This window comes from Ahaetulla prasina, chromosome 1 (genome assembly GCF_028640845.1).
Source record: "Ahaetulla prasina isolate Xishuangbanna chromosome 1, ASM2864084v1, whole genome shotgun sequence".
In the NCBI taxonomy this organism is placed as follows: Eukaryota; Metazoa; Chordata; class Lepidosauria; order Squamata; family Colubridae; genus Ahaetulla; species Ahaetulla prasina.
In genome coordinates, this window is record NC_080539.1 from 274263461 (window position 1) to 274287064 (window position 23604).

At 34.5% G+C, this 23604-nt stretch overlaps 1 protein-coding gene across 5 annotated transcripts in view; it reads left to right on the forward strand.

Moving 5' to 3' along the window:
• Positions 1–23604, forward strand: part of USP47 (ubiquitin specific peptidase 47) — a 58308-nt gene that overhangs the window by 26296 nt on the left and 8408 nt on the right. For 3 of the 5 annotated variants that reach the window (XM_058160020.1, XM_058160045.1, XM_058160037.1), the window contains 16 exons: positions 5415–5510; positions 5606–5758; positions 6297–6464; positions 7876–8007; positions 10585–10661; positions 11513–11568; positions 12627–12739; positions 13295–13399; positions 13986–14193; positions 14385–14500; positions 14591–14710; positions 14974–15754; positions 17169–17344; positions 17856–17936; positions 19687–19802; positions 20269–20387. In XM_058160020.1, coding sequence (XP_058016003.1) covers positions 5415–5510; positions 5606–5758; positions 6297–6464; positions 7876–8007; positions 10585–10661; positions 11513–11568; positions 12627–12739; positions 13295–13399; positions 13986–14193; positions 14385–14500; positions 14591–14710; positions 14974–15754; positions 17169–17344; positions 17856–17936; positions 19687–19802; positions 20269–20387 — 2617 coding nt within the window. The remainder of the gene's footprint in view (positions 1–5414; positions 5511–5605; positions 5759–6296; positions 6465–7875; positions 8008–10584; positions 10662–11512; positions 11569–12626; positions 12740–13294; positions 13400–13985; positions 14194–14384; positions 14501–14590; positions 14711–14973; positions 15755–17168; positions 17345–17855; positions 17937–19686; positions 19803–20268; positions 20388–23604) is intronic. The other 2 variants (XM_058160054.1, XM_058160028.1) reach the window with 2 other exon arrangements.

Below are 23604 nucleotides of genomic sequence, written 5' to 3' on the forward strand. Positions count from 1 at the left end.
CTAGAATAAAAGTTACAAACAATTTTCCAGTTTTGGAAATATATTTGTGTAAATATTTTTAAATGTTATAGTCCTCGACTGATGACCAGAATTGGCACCTGAACTTCTTTCACTAAGCAGTGCAGTTGTTAAAACAATTGTACTCAATTTTACAACTTTTTCGGTGTGGTTTTTAAGAGAATTAAGTGATTGTTAAGTAATTCTGGTTTCCCCCATTGACTCTGCGTGTTGAAACCCCTCTGTGATGATCACAAATAGTGATCATGTGACTTTGGGAACCTGCAGCTGTCATGAATGTATAGCAGTTGCCAAGCACTTGAATTTTGATCACATGATTGCAAGGATGCTGTGGTGATTGAAAGTGGAAGAATTAGTTGTAACTCACTTTTTTCAGCACCGTCATAATTTTGAAAAGTCTGGTCCTAAGTCGAGAACTATTCGTAATTGCCCTAAGAACACATTGTTAAGCATATTTAGATTTAGTCTAAAAAGAGACCTACTAGACTTTTGAAGTGCCATTTTGAATATCATAGAAAAAAACTAAAATGACATTATAAATAGCCAGAAGTAGTAAATCTTACATAACAAGATAAGATTTATAACAATGTTAAGCCAAAATTTCTAAATTCAAAAAATTTAGTTTGTTGAACACATGATGATTGCTTTTTGCATAATGCTTGTTTTATACTTTAACAGTATAGGGATGTCTCAGAAAGACGTGTCCTGAAAGTTTTAAAATTCTCCAAAGTCACTTTACTTTTCTCTCATCCCGGCTATGTTATCTACATGCATGAGGGGGTGGGGGTGGGAAGAGAGAAAAAAAAGTTTTTGAAGCAGCAGTAGCTGTAGTGACTATAAAATAGGGCAGAGGAAATATCAGATAATTGGCATTGATCAGATAAATAAGGCATAATCCAGGCAAAGACTGAAGATAAAAGAAGGAGGAAGAGAAGCACATTCAGATTTGTAAGGTTCTCTAACTACAGTATAGCTATCCTAAGAGGTTTACATGGTATCTGTTTCTTAGTCTGCTCTGGGGCTGACACACACTGACTTTTCAGAGTATACAGAAGCTGTAACAATTAAAAAACAAAGTCGGTCTCTCTATCACAACAATTTGTAAGATACCCTTTTGCATTGACATGTATTACAGTAGCTTGTGTAATTTATTATAGGACAGTAAATACTGTGTTTATGTTGCATTTTGCTCTTGTAATTAAATCATTATCAGTGTTAGTTGAATACTGTTTCCCATTAAGTTTGGGAGGGGGACTCTTCCCTACCATTATGTCTGCCACTAACTCCACTGATTTTTCAATGCGACTAATTTCAATTAATATGATCTGTAGGTGAGAGCAATACAGCAAGTTGGATCTGACTGGTTGCACTTGATTTGAGGAAGTAAATACTTGGTCCTGACTGTATATTTATAGAGATAATTTCATGGACTATTAAGATTATAAAACTAAAAGAATAAAAAAAACCTACACATTTTGTAATTATAAAATTACAATGCTTCTAGAAATTAAAAAAAATACCAGAATGAAAAATAAGATTATTAAGAACTATGTAAATATATTTTTTTAAAGGTGATCTGTAAAAAGATTAAAATACTTGGTTTAATTTTCTCCTTGGTAAGCAATAAAGCCATTAAATAATGCATTACCATTCATGGATTTTTATCTAGTTTTAGAAGATCTTTAGGAGCATCCCTCTTCTTTTTTTTTCTGTATAGCACAGTATGGTTCCTTGTTGACTTGCACATCACACAGAGCTTACATAAATTTCACATGCCTATTTTTTCACATCATTTACTTCTTAATTAAAGAGATATAGTTTTGTTTATCTCAATATTTCTAGAAAAAATATATAAATGTTATGGTATGCACAACTTCAGAATTGTAATTAGGACATTTTTCCTAAAAATATTTAAGCCATAGTTACAATCAAAATTTCTACAGTATGTGTAAGAAATGTGCATGTTGGCTTTAGATTTTAATATGTGTAATGTGGGGTCAAACTTCAAATTGACATGCACTTTAGAATTTTCAGTAGCAACCCCTTTTGATAAAAAAAAATCATTTTGCCAAAAATATTTTTTCCATTTCATGGTTTTTAGATGAAGTATGCGTTTTCTATATTTTTTTTGTTTTTGTTTTAAAAAGCAATCATAGAAAATTATAGCAGCATCTTACTTTTTACTTCAGCCTCATGACCACCATCCCACCTCTGCTCCGCCATTGGGAGTTAGGAGCTTTTTTAAAAAGTGTCTTCTGTTTCAGCAGTGACAGAATTCTTACCCATGTGAAAAAGTGAGGGCTGTAAATGTTTTGTTTTGTTTGTTCTTAGTGCTTCTCTGAGCTCTCAGAAATGGAGGGAGAAGGGGTGAATTGGAGGCTTTTTGAAGACCTTCCCCTATCCTTGATCTCCTCCCAAAGTGGGATCCATCAAACAACATGCTTTAGATAGTAGTCTTATAAGCTGTGCACCAGTCATTTTGCAATTGGTGAGTCTTCTGCCCAACTAAGCCCCCTTTTATTTATTTAGACTCCAGGGAACAACTGTTGATGAGAGAAATTGAGTCACAGGATTTTATTTTATTTTTTAAAAATGATAACATTTGCCTTGAAATTTACACAGTGATAGCAGGCTAATGTTGTGTCTGTTTTAACCTTTGTGGGCAAAGGTTCTTATATAGGTTGTAACCTTGATTTCCTCTCAACTTTCACATTTATCTGGTACAGTGTCTTGAATTTTTTGAATATCTGAATTGAATTTAGACCAACACTAAATTTTCTTCTCCATATTCATTAGTATCTTTGCTATAACTGATTATGGTACTATTTGAATTTATTTTCATTATTAAAAAGATTTGTTATGAAAAAAATGGGTTATTGCATTGAAATCTAGATGGACATTTTGTTAAGTGCTTTTTACAAAATATTCAAATATTCCAGTCACATTTAAGCTTTGCAAGATAGTAGACTACATATTTAAAGGATTTTTCAAATATTTTAATATCCTTTAGCATCCATTTTTCAGAAATCTTTACTGAGAAAATGATAAAAAAATAATACAAAAATGCTAAAAAAAAAAGCCATGAATTAAAATATTCCAAACATATATTTTATAAACCTGATAAGGATAAGCAAAAGGAATACTTTGGAGTAAAAAGGTAAGCTTTTCTATAGAGAACTTCTGAAAATAAGATATCTCTTTCTCAGTCCTTCTGTCTCTGTCTGTCTGTCTCTCTCTCTCTCTCACACACACACACACACACATACACACACACACATGCATAATCCTTGGTGCTGTCTGAGCAGTGCTAGAAGGGAGTGAGGTTAGCTATCTATCTATATACCCTTGACTTCTCAATGTTGGTAAGGATGTTATTTTCTCCTTAGTAGTTCCTTGATTAGACTGTTGTTTACTGTTTGTTTGTCTGGTATTAGTCCTGGTGTGAATTCTTGTTTATCTGGGATTTGATTGCTGACAAGGAGGTGTTATGATCTTTTTGCTTCCTTTTTAGCTTTTGCCTCCTTTGAATAGTATGCGGAACTTGTTTACCTTGTTTATGTGCTTACTCATGACTGATTTGTCTGAATGCAAGGCGTCCCCAAATTCCCTAGTGTTTTTGGATTTAGCATTGTCTAGGATGTTCAACTGCAACTATGCTTAAATTGGCCAGGTGTTGTGAAATTAAGGAGATTTCATCATTATGTCTGATTGCTAGTTTGTGTTCCTGGATGCACTCTGCTAGTCTTCTACCTGTCTGTCCAACATAGTGGCTCTCTTTTGAGTCACTTAAGATGCTTTGGAGGACTTTAGTTGGCTTGCATGTTGTGATGCCATGTGGTTGTAAATAGTCTGTTGGTTGTTTCTGAGTTGTTTTTGATGTTTGGCAATGTTATCCTTTTTATAGCTTGTATTAGCTGTGTTGTGGTTTGAGTGGTCACATTCTACTTGAAAAGTTTCATGGGTATACATTTTCTTAGAAGATGTTGTATAGGCACGCTTTTTCCTTTTCTAGTGTCTAGGTTGCTGCAGTGCATTTGTGCTTGTCCCAAACTCCTCTTGTGGAAAGTTGGGTTGCTACTTTGGTATTTGAGCACTTGGTTAGTGTGGATGATTTTTTTTTTTTGATAGACTTCTTTTTCTAATTTGCCATTATTTTCTCTACTGATAAGGATATCCAAGAAAAGTAGTTATTGTTTTCTTCTTTCCCTTTTTTGAAGATGCTGTTGATTTTTGCATGTGTCCATTTGTCCTTTTTTCTTATAAAAAGATGCAATCTACATACTGGATTCATATTTTTGTTGGAAATGCTAGAGTTTCTAGATGCTGCAGTATCTATTATGAGTCCTGTAAGTGATGATTCCATCGGTGTTCCTCTGATTTGTTGACTGTGTTTGTCCATAAAATTAAAAATACGTTGATGAAAAGAGGCAGAAGTCCATAATCCTGGCTATTTCAAACTTAATATATTTGCTTAGGTTGGGTGTGTTATGTAGTATTGCTGCCATTTTTATCACTAGTTCTGTGTCTGTGGGTGTAAAATGTTCTGTGACATCAACTGAAACTATAATCTTGTCTTGTTCTATATTAGCTCTTTCATTTTCTGAAGACAGTATAATGGGGAGTGGATAGAATATTTCTTCCCCGCCTCATAACTTGTGTCTTGTTAGATAGTATGGATGTTCTAAAGGGGACATCAGGGTATTTGACATGCTAAGCGGACTTCTGCATGTAGGTGAATTTCAAGCCAGGTAGGGTTTTACAGAAAACCCTTGAATTGAGTTTATTAAAGCATAAGAAATGAGTCAAGTTTCTTTGGTAAGAGCAAGATATATTCTCAAGTCATATTTTATAGGGAAACCAGTTGTACTTAATGAAGCTTGTACAGAGAAATACAGATTTTGTTTTCAATTGTTTACATTACAATATCTAAACACAGGAACCATCAATTATTTAATAATGTTAACTTACATGTTAAGTTTTCAGGTTAATGTGGAAATATTCTCTAGCGTAGATAGAATTTTAATAATTAAAAATATACCATATATTTGATAAAGAACTTGTTCCCATTAAAATAAAGCCAGCTTTAAATAAAATGGCTGAGGATATGGAACTTATGGATGGGGGACTGCCTCTGCGATTTAATGTGATGTGCAAGATAACAGATTTTGTTTTCAATTGTTTACATTACAATATCTAAACACAGGAACCATCAATTATTTAATAATATTTTACAGATCATGATTTGGCTGCTTACTGAAGGGAAAATATAAAATAACTTGTCACCTGTTAGATACTTTTCTCCACTGGCTTGTGTTATAAAATTCAAGAATCTTTGATGCCTAGGTATTAAATATTGCATAGTGTGTAAAGCTGGTCTTTTAAAAATTTCTGATTAGGAGGAAGCTCTACATGCTTTTATTCAGCCTGAGATCCTTGATGGTGCCAATCAGTATTTCTGTGAACGATGCAAGAAGAAATGTGATGCAAGGAAGGTAAACACATTTTAACCTAAATAATAAGGTGAGTGTATTAACATATATGCAGTGCAATTAATCATTGACAATTGGTTTCCCTTTGTATCTTGCAGGGATTGCGATTCTTGCATTTTCCTTATTTGCTGACTTTGCAATTAAAAAGATTTGATTTTGATTATACCACTATGCATAGGATAAAACTTAATGACCGTATGACATTTCCTGAGGAGTTAGATATGGGCTCATTCATTGATATTGAAGATGAGGTAATAATCAGTATTTATTTGGATTATGTTTTAAGAAATACCTTAATTGACTCTAAATTACAAACTTATTTCATATCAGATTAATTTGAAATTTATTCACAGAATCGGGATTTCCCCTTTCTCCTTTCAAACTTCTTAAATGTAAAACCTAGACTTTGTTTGTAACTGCTACGCATGCATACAGATACACATGCCGTAGTGCAAGGTACCAAGCAATAAGGAGAAGATGCAGGCCTTATATTCCCTGAAGTGCCTCCTTGCTGTGTATTTGTAAAGTATGCTCATCTCTAAGTATCAGTGTGTAGTAAGAGAGAACATAAGAATCCATTCATTGTTTAACTAAAATAAGTCTGTAGCATACTTTTACAAAGGAATTTAATTCTCACGTTGTACACAAGATATGCACTGTTGACTCCACTTTACAATTTCAATTATTTTGTAAGGCAATTATTTTGTCTTATAATTTTTTCTTTAATTAGATAATTATTTTGTATAAATCTTTATTGTTTATAAACTAATCCTTATGACTTGTTTTAAGAAGTCTCCTCAAACAGAGAGCTGCACTGATAGTGGAGCAGAGAATGAAGGCAGTTGTCACAGTGATCAGATGAGTAATGACTTTTCTAATGACGATGGCATTGATGAAGGAATATGTCTTGAAAATAATAGTGCTGCTGAAAGAATTTCAAAAGTTGTCAGTGAAAAGGTACCTTATATAATTTTATGCTATTTCAATATGCCTTTTAAAGGTAAAATTATACCTATAAACATAGTTACGTTGTTAAAATTACGTTGTTAAAATTATTACTATGTATTGTACACAGTAACACAAAATATTGTTTGTCTTACCAAAACCTGTCAGGGTTAGCTGATTTTTCAATTAATTGCAGAATAACCTGAGGGGAGGCCATTAAAGCTTTAAAAAAAACCGTGGCCACATACAGGTAATCCTTGACTTACAACATTTCATTTAGTGACCATTCAAAGTTACAATGGCACTGAAAAAAGTTACTTATGACCATTTTTCACACTTATAACCCTTGCAGCATCCCCATAGTCACATGATCAAAATTCGGATGCTTGGCAATTGGTTCATATTTATGACAGTTGCAGTGTCCCTGATCATATGATTACCTTTTGCGATCTTCTGACAAGCAAAGTCAATGGGGAAGCCAAATTCACTTAACAACCATGTTACTAACTAAACAAATGCAATTATTCACTTAACAACTGTGGCAAGAAAAGTCGTAAAATGGGGCAAACTCACTTAACAAATGTTTCACTTAGCAACATAAATTTTGGACTCAATTGTGGTTGTGACTTGAGGACTACCTGTAATAGAGATAGCCTTATGTCAATTGTCTGTCTGTCTGTCTGTCTTACAGACAGCTATCTATCTTACAAGAGACATTTTACCAATACCATAATGTGAACATGAATTGCATGATTTTAGAAAAATGAATGTCAGTAGCTAATTTCATTTGTAAGAAAATTTTCTAAAATAGCAGTTATTTTGCCTACTTGCAGGTAAAGAAAAATAGTATTAGCTAACAATTTCCAGCGAGGGAAGAAACAAAAATATAATATAGAATGTTTGTTTTCATAGCCATATCCAAGTTGCTGAAATACATTCTGGGGCCAATTGCTATTGTTGAGAGTACCATAGCAAGATGCTGCTTGAAATGCAAAAGAGATGGCAAGAAATAAAAATGAACAGATATTATTAGAAGTAATAATATAAGTAATGAATGAGCAGGAAATATTAGAATTAGAGTGATTTGGGGGATAATTTAATATTTAATTTTTATAAAAATTTGTTACTACTTAAATATTCTTATAAATGTTCAGATTTGTTTTGTTTGCTTTGCTTTGTTTCTTGTCAGGGGAGTTAGTTATTTCACAAAATGTGACTGTAATGAATATGCTCTGATATAAATAGGACAAGGAACAAGAGATCCTTTTAAATATTAGTATTAATATTTGAGGGTTTAAGTACAAATCAAAGGGCATTAGATATGAATAGTATGAAAAATAAATTAATTAGTAAGAATTAAAATAAATAAATGTTACAAATATTTTCTGACCAATCTGTATTTGCTATTTTCTCTATTGTACAGAATTCATTACTATATGAATTATTTTCTGTTATGGTTCATTCGGGAAGTGCAGCTGGCGGTCACTATTATGCATGCATAAAATCCTTCAGTGATGATCAATGGTACAGTTTCAATGATCAACATGTTAGCAAGGTAAGTTATTATAGTGATCCCAACAAGGATGTCTATAATGAAACAAAACAGCATATAGATTTAAATTTAAGCTGCATGCAGATTTAAAAAGTGGCATCAGCTTGTCCAAAGTAAGCCAGGTCAGGAAACAGATTTTAATAAATTAACAGAGTTGGAAGAGACCTTATAGGTTATCTAGTCCAACCCCCCGCTTAAGCAGGAGACCCTATACTATTTCTGACAAATGGCAGTCCAGTCTTTTCTTGAAAGTCTCAAGTGATGAAGCTTCGACAACTTCTGAATGCAAGCTGTTCCATTGGTTGATTGTTCTCACTGTCAGAAAGTTCCTCCTCATTTCTAGGTTGAATCTCTCCTTGGTCAGTTTCCATCCATTATTCCTTGTCTGGCTTTCAGGTGCTTTGTAAAACAGCTTGACCACCGCCTCTCTCAACTATTGGAAGACGGCTATCATGTCTCCCCTGGTCCTTCTCTTCACTAGACTAGCCATGCCCAGTTCCTGCAATCGTTCTTCATATGTTTTAGCCTCCAATCCCCTAATCATCCTGGTTGCTCTCCTCTGCACTTTTCTACTCAACATCTTTCTTATAGTGTGGTGACCAAAACTGGATGTAATACTCTTAAGTGTGGTCTTCCTAGGGCTTTATAGAGTGGTATTAGTACCTCACTTGATCTTGATTGTATCCCTCTGTTAATGCAGTTTAGGATTGCATTGGCTTTGTTAGCTGCCGCTGCACACTGTTGGCTCATATTTAGCTGGTTATCCACTAACAGTCAAAGATCCCTCTCACAATTACTACTATTAAGCCTGGTTTCTTCCAATTTATATGTTTGCTTTTGGTTTTTCTTACCTAAGTGTAGGACTTTACTTTTCTCTACATTGAATTTCATTTTGTTAGATAGGGCCCAGTGTTCAAGTCTGTCAAGATCCATCTGGATCTTGAGCCTATCTTCTAGGGTGTTCCTGCCAGCTTAATATTATCTGCAAATTTGGTGAGTTCCCCTTCTATTCCCTCATCTAAGTTGTTTATGAAGATACTGAAGAGTTCTGGGCCTAAGACCGAACCTTGTGGCACTCCACTGCTTACTTCTCTCCATGTAGACTTAGACCAGGGGTGGGCAATTAATTTTTATCAGGGGCCGCATGAGAAGCCTGAATTGTGTCAGAGGGCCACCAACTTTCTTTCATTGTAAAATACTTAAATTAAATATTTTGAATAGCTGGTACTGATAATCAGAAGAGTAAAGCACTCTGTAAATATGTATATTAGGTTATGTGAAACTGTGGTCTATTGGTTAAATAAGAAAAACAATTATTGAACCAGTGCAATTTATTTTTTAATTTGTTAATCTCCACAAACAATAACTTGTAATGCTTTCCACCTAAAAAAAGTTTAATTTATGGTTTTTATGATTGGCCTCACGCGGGCCGGACAGGGACGTACAAAGGGCCGGATGTGGCCCGCGGGCCTTAATTTGCCCAGGTCTGACTTAGACCCATTAAAGACTACTCGTTGAGCTCTAATAATAGAATTTTGAAAGCCTAACTAGATGTTCTGTTTCCTCTTCCTTATACTCCAGGGAGTTTAAAGTCAGTTTGTATCTCTTCCTAATGTTTTCTTTATTGCGGGGGGGGGGGGGGGGATACAGTCATATTTTTGTAACAGTCACTGCGTGGTTTTTCCAGGCTCATCTCTGTGGCTTTAGCATGGTTACAGGAAACTCAAGATTTACACAAGCTAAGAAAATCATTAGGAAGGGAGAGAAAAATAAGCAGGCAGATTGAGAACAAAATATCTTATCTGCTGAAGCAAAGGAAGGGGGAAATGGAATATGATTTTTCAGAGAGGAAATTTCTGCTGATTGGTATATATTATAATGGTTGCGCATATTAGTTTTGCTTCCACTTTGTCCTTACCTGTATAATACATTGCTGATTGTATCTAATAACTACACATATTTCTAAAGGACTATATTTCTAAAGGACTTAATTTATTTATTTATTATTTATTTTATTAGATTTCTAGACTGCCCTTCTCCCGAAGGACTCAGGGCGGTGTACAGCCGAGATAAAAATAAACAATGTACAATTAAAAATAAATTAAAAGACTTATTATACAGTTAGGCCGATAAATTAAAATATATAATCTAAAAGACCCCAATTTAAAACTAAGAACAGTTAAATTTAAAATCTCCCCAATTTAAGAAAGCCCCGCGCGGACAAACAAATATGTTTTCAGTTCGCGGCGAAAGGTCCGAAGGTCATATTACTCTTCCATCACTCAGGAAATGGAAGAAAACAGCAGCTGTAATGAAATGAATGAAATAAAAAACTTACAATTCTTAAAAGGTCAAATTGATGTAAAGAATTTCATGAGATTTTGTCTTTTTGTGGGAGGTTACCCATTGTTCAACATTGCAATATCCTGTTTTCTTTTTCTCTGCTTCAATTCAAGTTACTAGTTCACAGAGAAATATGATTTCCATGTATGGCTTGCTTATGTTTCCTGGAATATTATATTAAAAATATGCAATTCATTTAAATATACTAAATGTGTATCACCTTAATTTTTCAATTAGATAACTCATGAAGACATTAAGAAAACTTATGGTGGATCATCTGGAAGCCGTGGCTACTATTCCAGTGCTTTTGCAAGGTAGCAGATTGTACTTCTGGAGCTGATTAACTTTGCCCTTTTAATGGATTAATACAATTATTTGTTTTAGTGAATAATTAGTAGATGTATATGTTGTACATTCACAAATGATTCCAGTTGGTTTACAATGCAAATATATAAACCTTTAAAAGCCTATATGTAGTCATTTAAAAACTAGCAACATAAAATCCATAAATACCTTGACATTTGTTCAAAATGAGGAACAAAAAATATCTCAGCATGTCAAAAGCAGTGTTCAATCCATAGCTGGGGAAGCCTTCATTAGGAAGACCTAGAGCAGATTGACAGACTTTGAGAAAAGCAGGTATTGTCCTGGCAACTGTGCCCAGAATGGCAGTTGGAAGAGCTTCAGCTATATCAATCCAAGAGTGATCGGTTCTGCCTCAGGAAGTCAGCCTTAAGGAGCAGATATATTGTGGCCAAGACCAGTCCAGCTGCATTTATAAGCAGCCAGGTGTAGCAACTATAAGTGCACTTCTGTTTTCATTATCCAGCATTATCCTTGAATACTTGTCACTTTTGAAATGGCAGCTGTGCTTTTATCATTTTGTGAAAAGTGAGGCTCCAGATCTTCTGCCTTGACAAATAGGATGTAACTCATTTGAAGCAGAGGACTCTTGTACCTTTAAGATTTATTCTTTGAAGATTATAGAAATGCTTCTGGATTTGAATAATGTGCTGTTTGATTCTTTGATTATAAAGGTTGAATGCATATAATTACTTTTACTAAGATGTAATTATGCATTTTATTTTGGGCTATTAAATGCATATGTATTTTAAAATGCAAGATATAAATACTATTTTTTGTTTGTTTTATATCACTCCAATAGCTCAACAAATGCATACATGCTTATATATAGACTAAAGGATACAACTAGAAATGCAAGTAAGTACACATTCCATTATTCATAGGTTGATTGTGGTTTTAATGATATTTCTGATGTGATTGAATCATCTCATTTCTATAAAATCTAGATTACCTGACTCTGTGGTCTCTTCCCATAATCCTAAAAGCTTTAACCAAAAACTTTCTACTATTGACCTCACCCCATTCCTAAGAGGACCATAAGGGGCGTGCATAAGCGCACAAACGTGCCTACCGTTACTGTCCTATTGTTTTTCTTTTCTTCTTCCTATATATATATATGCTTATACCTCCTAACATTTACTCATATATATGTTTATATACTATATAATCTTTTTGTATGATGTTGTGACAAAATAAATAAATAAATTGCTTTTCTTTTCTCAAATTCATGAAAGGAGAAAAATTAATCCAAATTATTGGGAAGACATATATAGTTTTTTTTTTCCTCTTTGAATTTGATAGCATGCTATTTTTGTGAACATGGATTTGGAATGCAGGTAAAATGACTGTTGGAAGTATATTGGTTCAGATTAGCTGTTTTTGAAGAAAGAGTAAAGCAGTGTTTTGTTTATTAAATCTCATGCACTGAGCTACAGATTTTATTGCTTGATATGTGAGGTGCTTATTTTTACAGATAAATAGTTTAATATATATATAGACTATGCATAAAGAGAGAGAGAGAAAGGGAGAGAGAGAGAGAGAAAGAGAGAGAGTGTGTAAAAGGGAGTAACTGGGTCCATTTCAGCAGTGGGTCCATTTCACAAATGCTCCTAGACAGCATTCCTTAAGGCAGGGGTCCCCAAATTTTTTGGTTCTGCAGACCGATGGTGGAGGCAGCAAACGGGGAATGGTTTTACTTATGCAACTTAAATGCTGCACATTCACAAATGAAACATTGCACACTCACATGCTGCTTCAACGGCCCGTTTCCAAACAGGCCATGGCCTGGTAGTGGTCCACGGCTCAGGCTAAAGTTGTATATGTAATTTAAAGTAAGATTCATTTACAAAATAACAAAATACTACAAAACCAAGTATTTTTTTTAAAAAAAGCTCACATTCTTATTGCATTAATAGAGTTCTTAGAAGTCAATGAATATCCAGAGCATATTAAACGATTAGTAGAAAAAGAAAAGGAACTGGAAGAACAAGAAAAGAGGCAGCGTGAAATAGAACGCAATACTTGCAAGGTATGTTTTGGCATATTCCACCTCAAATGTTTGCTTAGAGCAAGATGAGCAGATGATTTTATACATATTGATAGATGGAGAAAACTCTTTATTAAACAAGGTTAATTCTAAACTGAGTGGAGAATATTAAGTTTCTGACAGCAGTGGTCTGGTTTATGATTATATGCTGCATTGGCATAACATTGGCGTAAGCCAATATGTATTCTTTCATATTTCAGTTGATATGGATTAAAATTTAAAAAGTTTTTTCTTTACACTTGGCTTATGTTTTCAATGTATTTTAGACATTTGAAAATACATATTTTTAGAACCTAGGTAAAGTAACTTAATACATATTCTTAACTTAATACATATTCTGGAATTTTGCTAATCTAATGCTGTTTCTTCATTTCACCTTTTGAACAGAATCGTGTATTGTTGATTCATTGATATAGTATCATCTGTGAGATATAATTTGTTGATTTGAAAGAGTCTTTAAAATGTAAAAGCATGTAAGATGATTATGTTTTCCAGATTTTTTCAGTTTGATTTTTTTTCTGTCAATGGCAATTACAGATAAAATTATTCTGTATGCATCCTGTAAAACAAATAATGATGGAAAATAAACTGGAAGTTCATAAAGATAAGACTCTGAAGGAAGCTGTGGAGATAGCTTATAAGGTACAATACTTTACAGGGTAATTGCTAAATAGATCAAGATCTCAAGGGCTACATGAAATTTCAGTATATACATGGGGTTCTTTGATGCTATTTGTCTGCTTATTATTGGCTTTCTGTTTGCATTGGGCAATGATAGAATGACATTGGTTATTTGAGTCATGAGCCATGTATAGGGCAGTTATAAAAAATCATTAAATAAATATTTTTCATATTTAGTCTTACTGTAGCTTCTGTTGGTATTCTTTATTAATTGAAAGCCATAACAAACCCATTATGGTATAGTAATGAAGGTATTGGATGAGTGTTTGAACTCCTAGAGGGAAGGGAGGATACAAATAAAACAAAATTACTGCATTTGTGGCAATCGTGCCAAAGAATCTTACCAGATTACGTATTAATAGACAGTAAAGATAATGTTGGTATTATTTTTAGATTAGTGGCTATGCATGTAGTTCTTAGATTATTTTTTTTTGTTAACAAACATGACATGTCTGGAGAAGTTGAAATTAGAATGTTTTTCTGCAGTTTTGACTAAACACTTGAATAGCATTTCAGTAACACTTTTTCACTTTTGTATGGGTTATAGATAATGGATTTAGAAGAGGCAGTTTCTTTGAATTGCTGTCGTCTTGTTAAATATGATGAGTTCCATGATTATCTGGAACGATCCTATGAAGGAGAAGATGACACTGCAATGGGAATCTTGCTTGGTGGTGTTAAATCAACCTACATGTTTGATCTTCTTCTTGAAACCAGGCGACCTGATCAGTCTTTCCAATGTTACAAACCTGGTGGTAAGTGATACTTTACAAAATTGTGATTTTATGAATGCAGAACAAAATTATTTTTGATAATTATACATTATAGTGTGTATTTTATAGTAAGTATATTATCTTTAAATTAATTATTTCTGGGGCAAGTGTTCCTTTTAAGCTTTTTAAGATTGTGATATCTTATTCATGGTTTATATTTATTATTTTGGCAGAAGTCATGGTAAAGGTTCATGTTGTTGACCTAAAACAGGACACAGTGGCTCCTCCAGTTAGTGTCCGTGCTTATTTGAACCAAACAGTTTCAGAATTCAAGTATCTCATTTCGAAGGTAAATAACTTGCACTTTATTCTTTTTTTCTGAGTTTTTCTTTAGGGTATTAAAAGTGCTCATTTTATCTTGCTTTTCCTGTTACCATAGGCTGTACATTTACCTGCTGAAACAATGCGGATTGTTTTGGAACGTTGCTATAATGATTTGCGTCTTCTCAATGTGGCTAACAAAACACTTAAAGCTGAAGGCTTTTTTAGGAGCAATAAAGTAAGATTTTTTTTTCTTTAGTTTTTCTTTCAAAGTATAAATATAAATGTTGTATTAGTCTCGGATTGTCTGCAAAAACATAATAAAATGCTTTTACAAAATAATTTCAAATAATAAATGTACAATATGTCAGAGAGACAATAATTTATTTGTTCAATAGGAATTTCTTGATTTCCAGATAAGTCACATTTATCTGTAGTTTATGTGCTAAAGATAGTTTCTGTAAATTTTTCCTTGTGGATTTACTTTTTTTTACATTTTAGGTATTTGTTGAAAGTTCAGATTCTCAAGATAGACAGCTGCCATTTACAGATTCACAGTTATGGAAACTTCTAGATCGCCATGCAAATACAATCAGACTGTATGTTTCATTGCCAGAACAGTCTCCTGGATCACTGTTCAGAAGGACACTATTTCAAAAGGCGAGTGGAGATTCAGGCAATTTAGATGCAAATTGTGAAGCAGGGAAAGGATCTTTACCTAATGCCAAATCTGTAGAAGCTATCCTAGAAGAGAGCACTGAAAAACTTAAAACCTTCTCCTTACAGCAACAGCAGCAGGAAGGCGATAATGGCGACAGCAGCAGGAGCACAGAGGCCAGTGACTTTGAAAATATCGAATCGCCTTCCAATGAGGCAGATTCATCAGCATCAACAGAAAACCAGGAACTCGAAAACCAAATACAAGTTTCTGACACAGATAATTTTCAGTCGGAGGAGCGGTCAGATTCCGATTTGAACAATGACAGGAGCACAAGTTCAGTGGACAGTGATATTCTTAGTTCCAGCCACAGCAGTGACACGTTATGCAATGTGGATCATGCTGCTATATCCTTGGCGAATGGACTTGATTCACACAGTATAACAAGCAGTAGGCGATCCAAAGCCAACGAAGGGAAAAAGGAAACATGGGATACGGCTGAAGAGGACTCTGGAACCGACAGTGAATATGATGAAAGTGGGAAAAGTAGGGCAGAAGCCCAGTTTATGTACTTCAAGGCAGAGCCCTACATCGCAGAAGAAGGTTCAGGAGAGGGGCAGAAATGTATGTATCCAATACAATAACATGCAAGATGTTTTTCTATAAATGTAGATCGCTTGTTTATTTATGTCTATATATGTTGTATACATTCCCACAAAATACATTTATACATGCAAGCTTGCTGTTTGTTTGCATTAAATAAAAGATAGTTTTAGATGCTTAGATATAGGTACTCCTTGGTTTACCACCACAACTGGGACCGGAATTTAAGGTAGTAAGTAATACAGTTATTAATTAAATAATGTGGTTGTTAAGTGAATCATTTGTTTATTAAATGAATCATGCAGTTAGTAAACAAATGCTGCTTCCCCCATTGAGTTTACTTGATGGAAGCTGACTGGGAAAGTCACAGATCATGATCACATGATTACAGGGTGCTGCAACCATTGTAAATGTGAGCTGCTCGCCAAATACCTAAGTTTTGATCATGAGACCGCGAAGATGGTGTGATGGTTGTAACTTCAAGGACAGGATATAAGTTACAGATGAAAGTCACTTTTTTCAGCACCCTCGTAACATTGTTAAACTAATGGCCATAAATTGAAGACTACCTATACTACTAGACATACACATGTATTTAAGGAATTGGAGTAGAATCAAGTTAAATTCAAGAAAAAGAAAACGGCATCATTTTCCTTCATCGGTAGAGAATGCTGGGATCTTGAGGCTTTGATTTATGACTTCCTCTATTGATTAGAAAAACTTTGTGTAATACTACCAGAAGGAAGCTGCTGCTTCCATCTGATCCACAATCAGAGAATAAGTCCAGTCATTTTTTTTTAATAAGCAGAGGAAGCTGTAAAAAATGTAGGAGGAAGCAGTTCTGTACATACCACTTTGGGGAACTAAATGAAATGCAGAGTCTAAATCAATAAACTTTAAGGCAAGAATAGTTAATTGTTCAAAGTTTAGCAATTTATTTATGTTGAGGAAGATAGATTTTTGCCAGCAAATTGTTAACAAAACCATTGTGCATCTGTGACACACCATGTGCAGTTGCTAAAAATGACACTTTCTGAAAATTTATAACAGCATTGAGTATAAATTCAATGTTAAAAAGAAGGCAATTTCAAGTTGCAGTTTAACTGTAATGCATATTTTAAGACATGCCACTTTTTCATTCTTTTTAAAATATTAAGTAGTATAGCTTAATAAATTATTATTTATAATCTCTCACATGCCCCAATCACCTGCTGTACAATTTCCTTATATGTGTAGTTACATACTGTAGAATATAGTGTTCATGGATGTGATAACTGTCTCTGATCACTTGAAGTCTTATAACTTGAAACTAAAGAAGAGAAGGGAATATGTGTATTTATTAATAATATGAATGAATGAAATTGTATTGGTATACATACCAATGTGGCATAAGAACTGAGTTCATTTTTCAGGGTAATTTTTTTTCTTGCTTTAGGGTTGTTGATTCATGTCGATAAAAGAATTACACTTTCTGCCTTCAAACAACTCTTAGAGCCGTTTGTTGGAGTTCCATCTTCTCAGTTTAAGGTCTTTCGAATTTATGCCAGCAATCAAGAATTCGAGAGTGTCCGGTTGAATGAGACTCTTTCATCCTTCTCAGATGATAACAAGGTTAGCAAAATATGCTATTGAATCCTAGCGGAAAGCAGTTAGAATGTAATGATTGATTCAATTATTTTTCAGGAAAATAATTTGTTATTTTAATATAGTCAAGTAGTATTTATCTTTTTAAAAATCTACCATCCGCAACTCAATATCTTTAACATTTTGTATACAAGGCAATCCTCATTTAACATTCAATTGTTCAGTAATTTTCAAAGTCACAATGGTGAATAATGAATTTAGTTAATGCCTGCCTGCATCTCATTCTTTTCCCTGTAAAGTTTTCATTCAAGAGTAATTCAATATTTTTATAGGGACAGAAGTGTAAAATGCTTGTGCTCACAATTTCTGAGATGATAAAGGCATCCAGTTTTCTCAAATTTGATTATTGAATTTTGAAGTGCATTACATTGACACAGACACAAACATTTAATGGTTGCTTAACTGCCAGCATTCTGTGTTAAGGATAAGAGACAGGTAATATCTTGCAAGCTTTTTATTTTTTATTTTTAATTTAAAGATAACTATCAGGTTTGGAAGAGCACTGAAAAAAGGGGAATACAGAGTCAAGGTTTACCAACTTTTGGTGAATGATCCAGAGGTAAGTAAGATGTGAAACTCCTAAAACATCTTGAACAACATAACTGTTAAAAAGTGAACCTCCTACATCTGATATAACCAATAGCTGAAAAGTAAGATTTAGCAAAAGTTGCACAGCTCTAATATGGACATCATATTACTAGCAAGTTTTAGAAAATAGATTCTCTGGGAAATATACTCTTACGCTCCAATTCACATTTTTTCCAATATGTATACATATTGTTCTGATGGGAAACAACTCTTTAGCAGAAAAATGTTGTTTGAGTTGCCAAAAGAAACTTCTGACAACTCTCATAAAAGTAAGGAACATCCCATTTTCATCTGTTAGCCTTCCATGAGGAGGATATTCTGGTTAAAGACTCCCAAGTTCTCCCCACTTCCTTATGGGGATATTTAAACAATTCTGTGAGCAAAAATACGAGTGAAATGTTAATTAAAGCAGTAATTGGAAAGCATTTTTAAGTAAAAAGTGTATGTGTCTTGCATGAATTCAAACATAAAACTAGTTGCTAGAATAAAATGTTTGCAAAATAATTATTTAGCTAAGTGATCAGAATCAAATGTATTTTAAAGAAAGGAAGTTGCAGTTACCTGAATCATAAGGCATCCCGACTTTCAGGTTTTTTTGTTACCTGGTTTAAGTGCCAGGTCTTCTCTGTTAATATTTTCTAGCTACACAAAATAATAATAATCAGTTTCTTTTCATTGTTAAAGAATCATGGACATATATGTCCGATGCACAGGAGTACTGAGCCTTTAATGGAAGGTTGAGATGCACTATTAATAAAATTTAATACATAACATTGGCACATAAAATAGTTTGCATAAGTTTTTATCTATATAGCAATCTCTTTACTAGTCCTTAGACAAGCCATAATTAAAATTAGAAGCTTCTTTGATTGCTAAATTCTAAACCAGTTAAGCCATCAAACCAGAGTCTGTGGCCAGAAGGGCCTTTTGACTGATGCACCAGTTGTGGCCTTCCTTAGAACAGGACACTCTGAATATATATTCTTGCCTATTATCATGCCTGTATTTCTGAGATCTGCTGTACATGGGATTGTCCTTGAAGAACACCTGAAAACTTCAATCTGATACTTTCTGTTTTTGAGGACAGTTTAAGACTTTTCTGATTGCCTGGAAGCCTTATATGGCTCAATACCTGGGTATTTTAGATGGCGCTAATATAAAGTATATCCTGTTCCTCAGTCTGGATAAACAGGGCGCACCTCTTGAAGTGTGATGCATGCAGGGCATGCAGAGGTAGGCATTCTTGGTGGATGTTCTTTTCTTTTGAAATAGTTTACCACAGAAAGAGTTTACCAAGAAAAGAATGCCTTCCCCAGTCTCAGTGCCTTTCAGAGAATAATGAAATAATTAAAACCAAGGTTTTTTTCTAGAAGGCCTTTGAAGATGTAATAACTAGAAAAATATCCACACTATTATGGCTTCAGTTTTGAATGGTTTTTTTATTATATTATGTTGTGTGCTGTACTGTTTTTACCTAGATGATCTGTAATGAGCAGATTTATAAGTCAAATAGGCAATCCATACTTACTTCCTTTTTTGTGTCCTGATACACTATTGTATATATTTTCCTTTCCCCTTCAAGCGCACATGGACAGCACAAAATTCACTGCTGCTGGCAGGCAAAAAATCTTTGTTGATACATTTTGTGCAAAGAGAAAGAAGGGATACTCACAGTATGAAAGCTTTCTAACAAGTTATCTATTTAAAATTTGTTTTCACAGCCCTGCAAGTTTCTTATAGATTCAGTTTTTGCTAAGGGAATGACTGTGCGGCAATCAAAAGAGGAGTTACTTCCTCAGCTCAGGGAGCAATGTGGGCTGAATGTTACTGTTGACAGGTAAACATCATTAAAATGAATCTCAAAATTCTTCTGTTGACCTTATCATGTTTAAAAAAAATAGTCATACATTTATTTTCTTTTGTACTTTTGCTACAAATAAATCATTATACTTGTGTTTTGTTTTATTGATATTACGGGGTTCATTTCATAACTGAAATGAACCAGCATATATTTACACTTTCTAATATATAGCACATGGTAGTAATCTTTGCACCAGTCTTTTAGTTTTAAACAACCAATACTTTATAGATTTTCTAAGACAAAAATTCTTTTTGGAACCTGACTGACAATTTTAATTTGATGCTTTTAGCTCTGGCTTCTTAAGTTCTTCTGATAAAAACATGTCCTGTGCCTATTTCAGGAAAGCACTATATCTAAATTAAATGTGGTTGCAACTAGATTTTATACATTAGTTTATAAACATATACTAATAGCTTCAACTACTGTTTTGTTTTTCCAATAGATTCCGCCTAAGAAAGAAGACTTGGAAAAACCCAGGGACTGTGTTTCTAGATTATCATGTCTATGAAGAAGATATTAATATTTCAAGTAACTGGGAGGTTTTCCTAGAAATACTTGAAGGTATCAATACTTCGAAGTCAATTATTTTAATTAAGCTTTACAATGTTTTTAAATTATATAAAAGGTAATTGTGTTGTCTTAAAAGTAAACTTTTTGGGGGGGAAATTACAGTGCAATTCCATATACATGTCATGAAAAATAAATCTAGCTGGTGACAAAATATTAAGGTTAGATTTAGTGAAGCAACAGAGTATGTTTCTAAAATCTTATTGTTGCTCAGAATGTAAAGTTGAGAGGCTTTAGGAAAGTATTTGGTTGCATGTAGAATGTCTTAAATCTAGACAGCATACTAAAAAGCAGAGACATCACCCTGCGAACAAAAATGCACATAGTCAAGGCTATGGTTTTCCCAGTTACTGTTAGGACCTAGGCTTCCTGAGACAGTATAAAGCACATGATTAGTCCCAAAAGCCGTCTTTTTATTTCAACGACTGTGGATTATGTTCATTCCCAGCCCGTAATGAGTCACAAATAGTTTGTAAAAAGTCTGACAGAAGTCTGCCACAGTCCTTCGGGATAAGGCTGATAAACACCCATCTTTATTTCCCTTGATATGCTGTCAAATTCCTAATTGGCAATTAGCTTTGCAAGGCCACATGGAGCACAGAGTCAAAATGGAGCTTCAGAATTTAAATCAACCAGAACGAACAAAGTTTCTTTCTTCAAAGGCTCACATGCCTTTGCTCCTCCTTTATGTCTTATGCACTGGGAACAGGCTTCTCCTGTTCCTCTGCTTCGATGATATCCACCTCTGGAGGCAGCACATAACTCCCAGATGGCCCTGGCCCCCTCTCTGCCTCTGACGCAGAGCCCTCATCCAAGCCTTCCCTAGACTCCAGGACTGGCCCATGTTCCTCCCCAACCTCCTCACTATCCAACTCTGCTGCCAACGGACCACAACAGTTGATATATGGTTCTGAAAGTTAGACCATAAGGAAGGCTGAGTACCAAAAAATTGAGGCCTTTGAACTATGATGCTGGAGAAGACTCCTGCAAGCCTTTTGGACTGCAAGGCGATCAAACCAGTCAGTCCTAGAGGAGATCAACCCTGACTGCTCTTTAGAAGGCCAGATCCTGAAGATGAAACTCAAATACTTTGGCCACTTAATGAGAAGGAAGGTCTCACTGGAGAAGATCCTAATGCTGGGAACGATTGAGAGCAAAAGAAGGGGACAACAGAGAAGGAGGTGACTGGATGGAGTCACTGAAGCAGTTGCCATGAGCTTAAATGGACTCTGGGGGAAGGTAGAGGACAGGAAGGCCTGAAGGAACGTTGTCCATGGAGTCGTGATGGATCAGACACAACTTCGCGACTAACAACAAGAATGTCTTTTTTTTTTTTTTATTGAAAGAGTTTTAAAAAACAAAAACTTTTTCCCCCCTCCCTCCCAAAAAAAAAAAAAACCCTCCCCCCCTCCCTCCCCCTCCCCGGCTTCCCGGGTCAATCAAAAGGTATTGTTATACATAAACCAAACATAGAATAAAATTTTCCCTTCCAATCCAAATAACCACATCCAAAGCTTTTCATCTCCCAACCCCCTCCCCATTACATAAAATAACTTTCTAATTATTCAAAGGCAATCTGATATTTCTTAATCTGATATCTGTTTTGTAGATAATCAATCCATTTTTTCCATTCAATTAAATATCTTTCCTGCTCATAGTCCTTTTCACAAAATAAACCACAATGTCCCGAGGAAGCTTTCTCTGTCTTGCAATCCAGGAATTAACTCTATATATTTTATCAATTTGGTAAGCTACCTCTTGGGGGTCCACTTCAATAAATTCAGCCAATGCTTCTGATATAATTTTTCTTAAGTCTTCTCCACGCTCTTCTTGCATACCACGAATTCTAAGAGCTCCTTCCATAAGTTTATATTGTAATATCACAACCTGATCTTCATTTTGATCCACTTTTTTCTGAACACCTTTCATTTCGTCTTCTAAATGCTTATTTGACTGAGAGATCTGTTGCATTTCCACTTCCAATCCTTCAATTTTTTTACTCAGTCCTTGAACTGCCATAAGAATATCTTCTCTTATTTTTGCATTAAAATTCTCCATCATCTCTTTTTGCCTATCTTCAGAAAGTTTTAATTGTTCTTTCAATATTTCCTCAAGACTTGGTTCAGATCCCCTTCTTCCAGAAGCCTTTAAAGGTTTAGCTGCCATTCTCTCTTCAAAAGAATCAGGAATTCAAACTTAATAACTCTCCTTCCCTCCTTTCAGTATAAAAAACTCCGTTTGTAACAATCCACAAATAACGCTGCTTCATCGTACTAAAAATTTTTACTTTCACTTTCAGACGCCATTTTAAAAGTCAATTAATCAAAGACAAAGAAAGGTTTCAAGTTTCAAAAAGGGAGTCGGTACTTGCCGTGCTGATTCTGCATCAAAGATCGAACGCTTGTGAAATTCCCGTCTGCTTAGAATATCAATCAATTTAATAAGTCCTTTAGAGCAGAAGCGACATTCCCTCTCCTTTTTCCTGATAAAAACAGGAGCGTGCTGAAGTTGGAGGGAGTGGAATTCGGTGGGGTCATAAATCCAGGAAAATTCGCTCTTGAGAGCAAACCCCCTGTCAGACCTGCCACTCTCCCACAACTCTGATAACCTCTTTCACCCAGAGGTTATGCTAAGCTCAGTGAACAGTGATTTATTTTCTGTTTCACTGACTTTTACAAGTCAGAGCAGGAGGGTGACGTCACTGGAGCCCTCAACAAGAATGTCTTAAACTGACAATAGGAATCTAGTAAAAAATACAGCATCATCCAAGATCTGAAGAAAACTTCTAGACTTTAAACATTTATTTTCCATAAAACATCAATTGAGATTTTCCAATCTGCTTTTAGATTCATTGTCTCCTAGATAGTTATATTTTTACTGGATCTCCAGTCCCAAATTCCTGGAGATCGGGATACTACTTAACTGACTTGGAACTTGCCCAAGAAAAGACGCTTCGTCCTTCCTATGAGAGAAAAAGCAAACTAGATAAAGACAGAGCTACGCTTTTCTTTGTTTAAAAGCATACTTACTGTATTTTTCGGACTATAAGACACACCGGAGTATAAGACGCACCTTAATTTTTGGGGAGGAAAAAAAGAATTATGCCTCTGCCCACCAGCATCAGGATCAGCGGCATCCTCACTTCCATTCGGATTTTGATAACGAGTAGCACATTTGTTTTTATTTTTTTTATGTATTTAGTTTATACAAT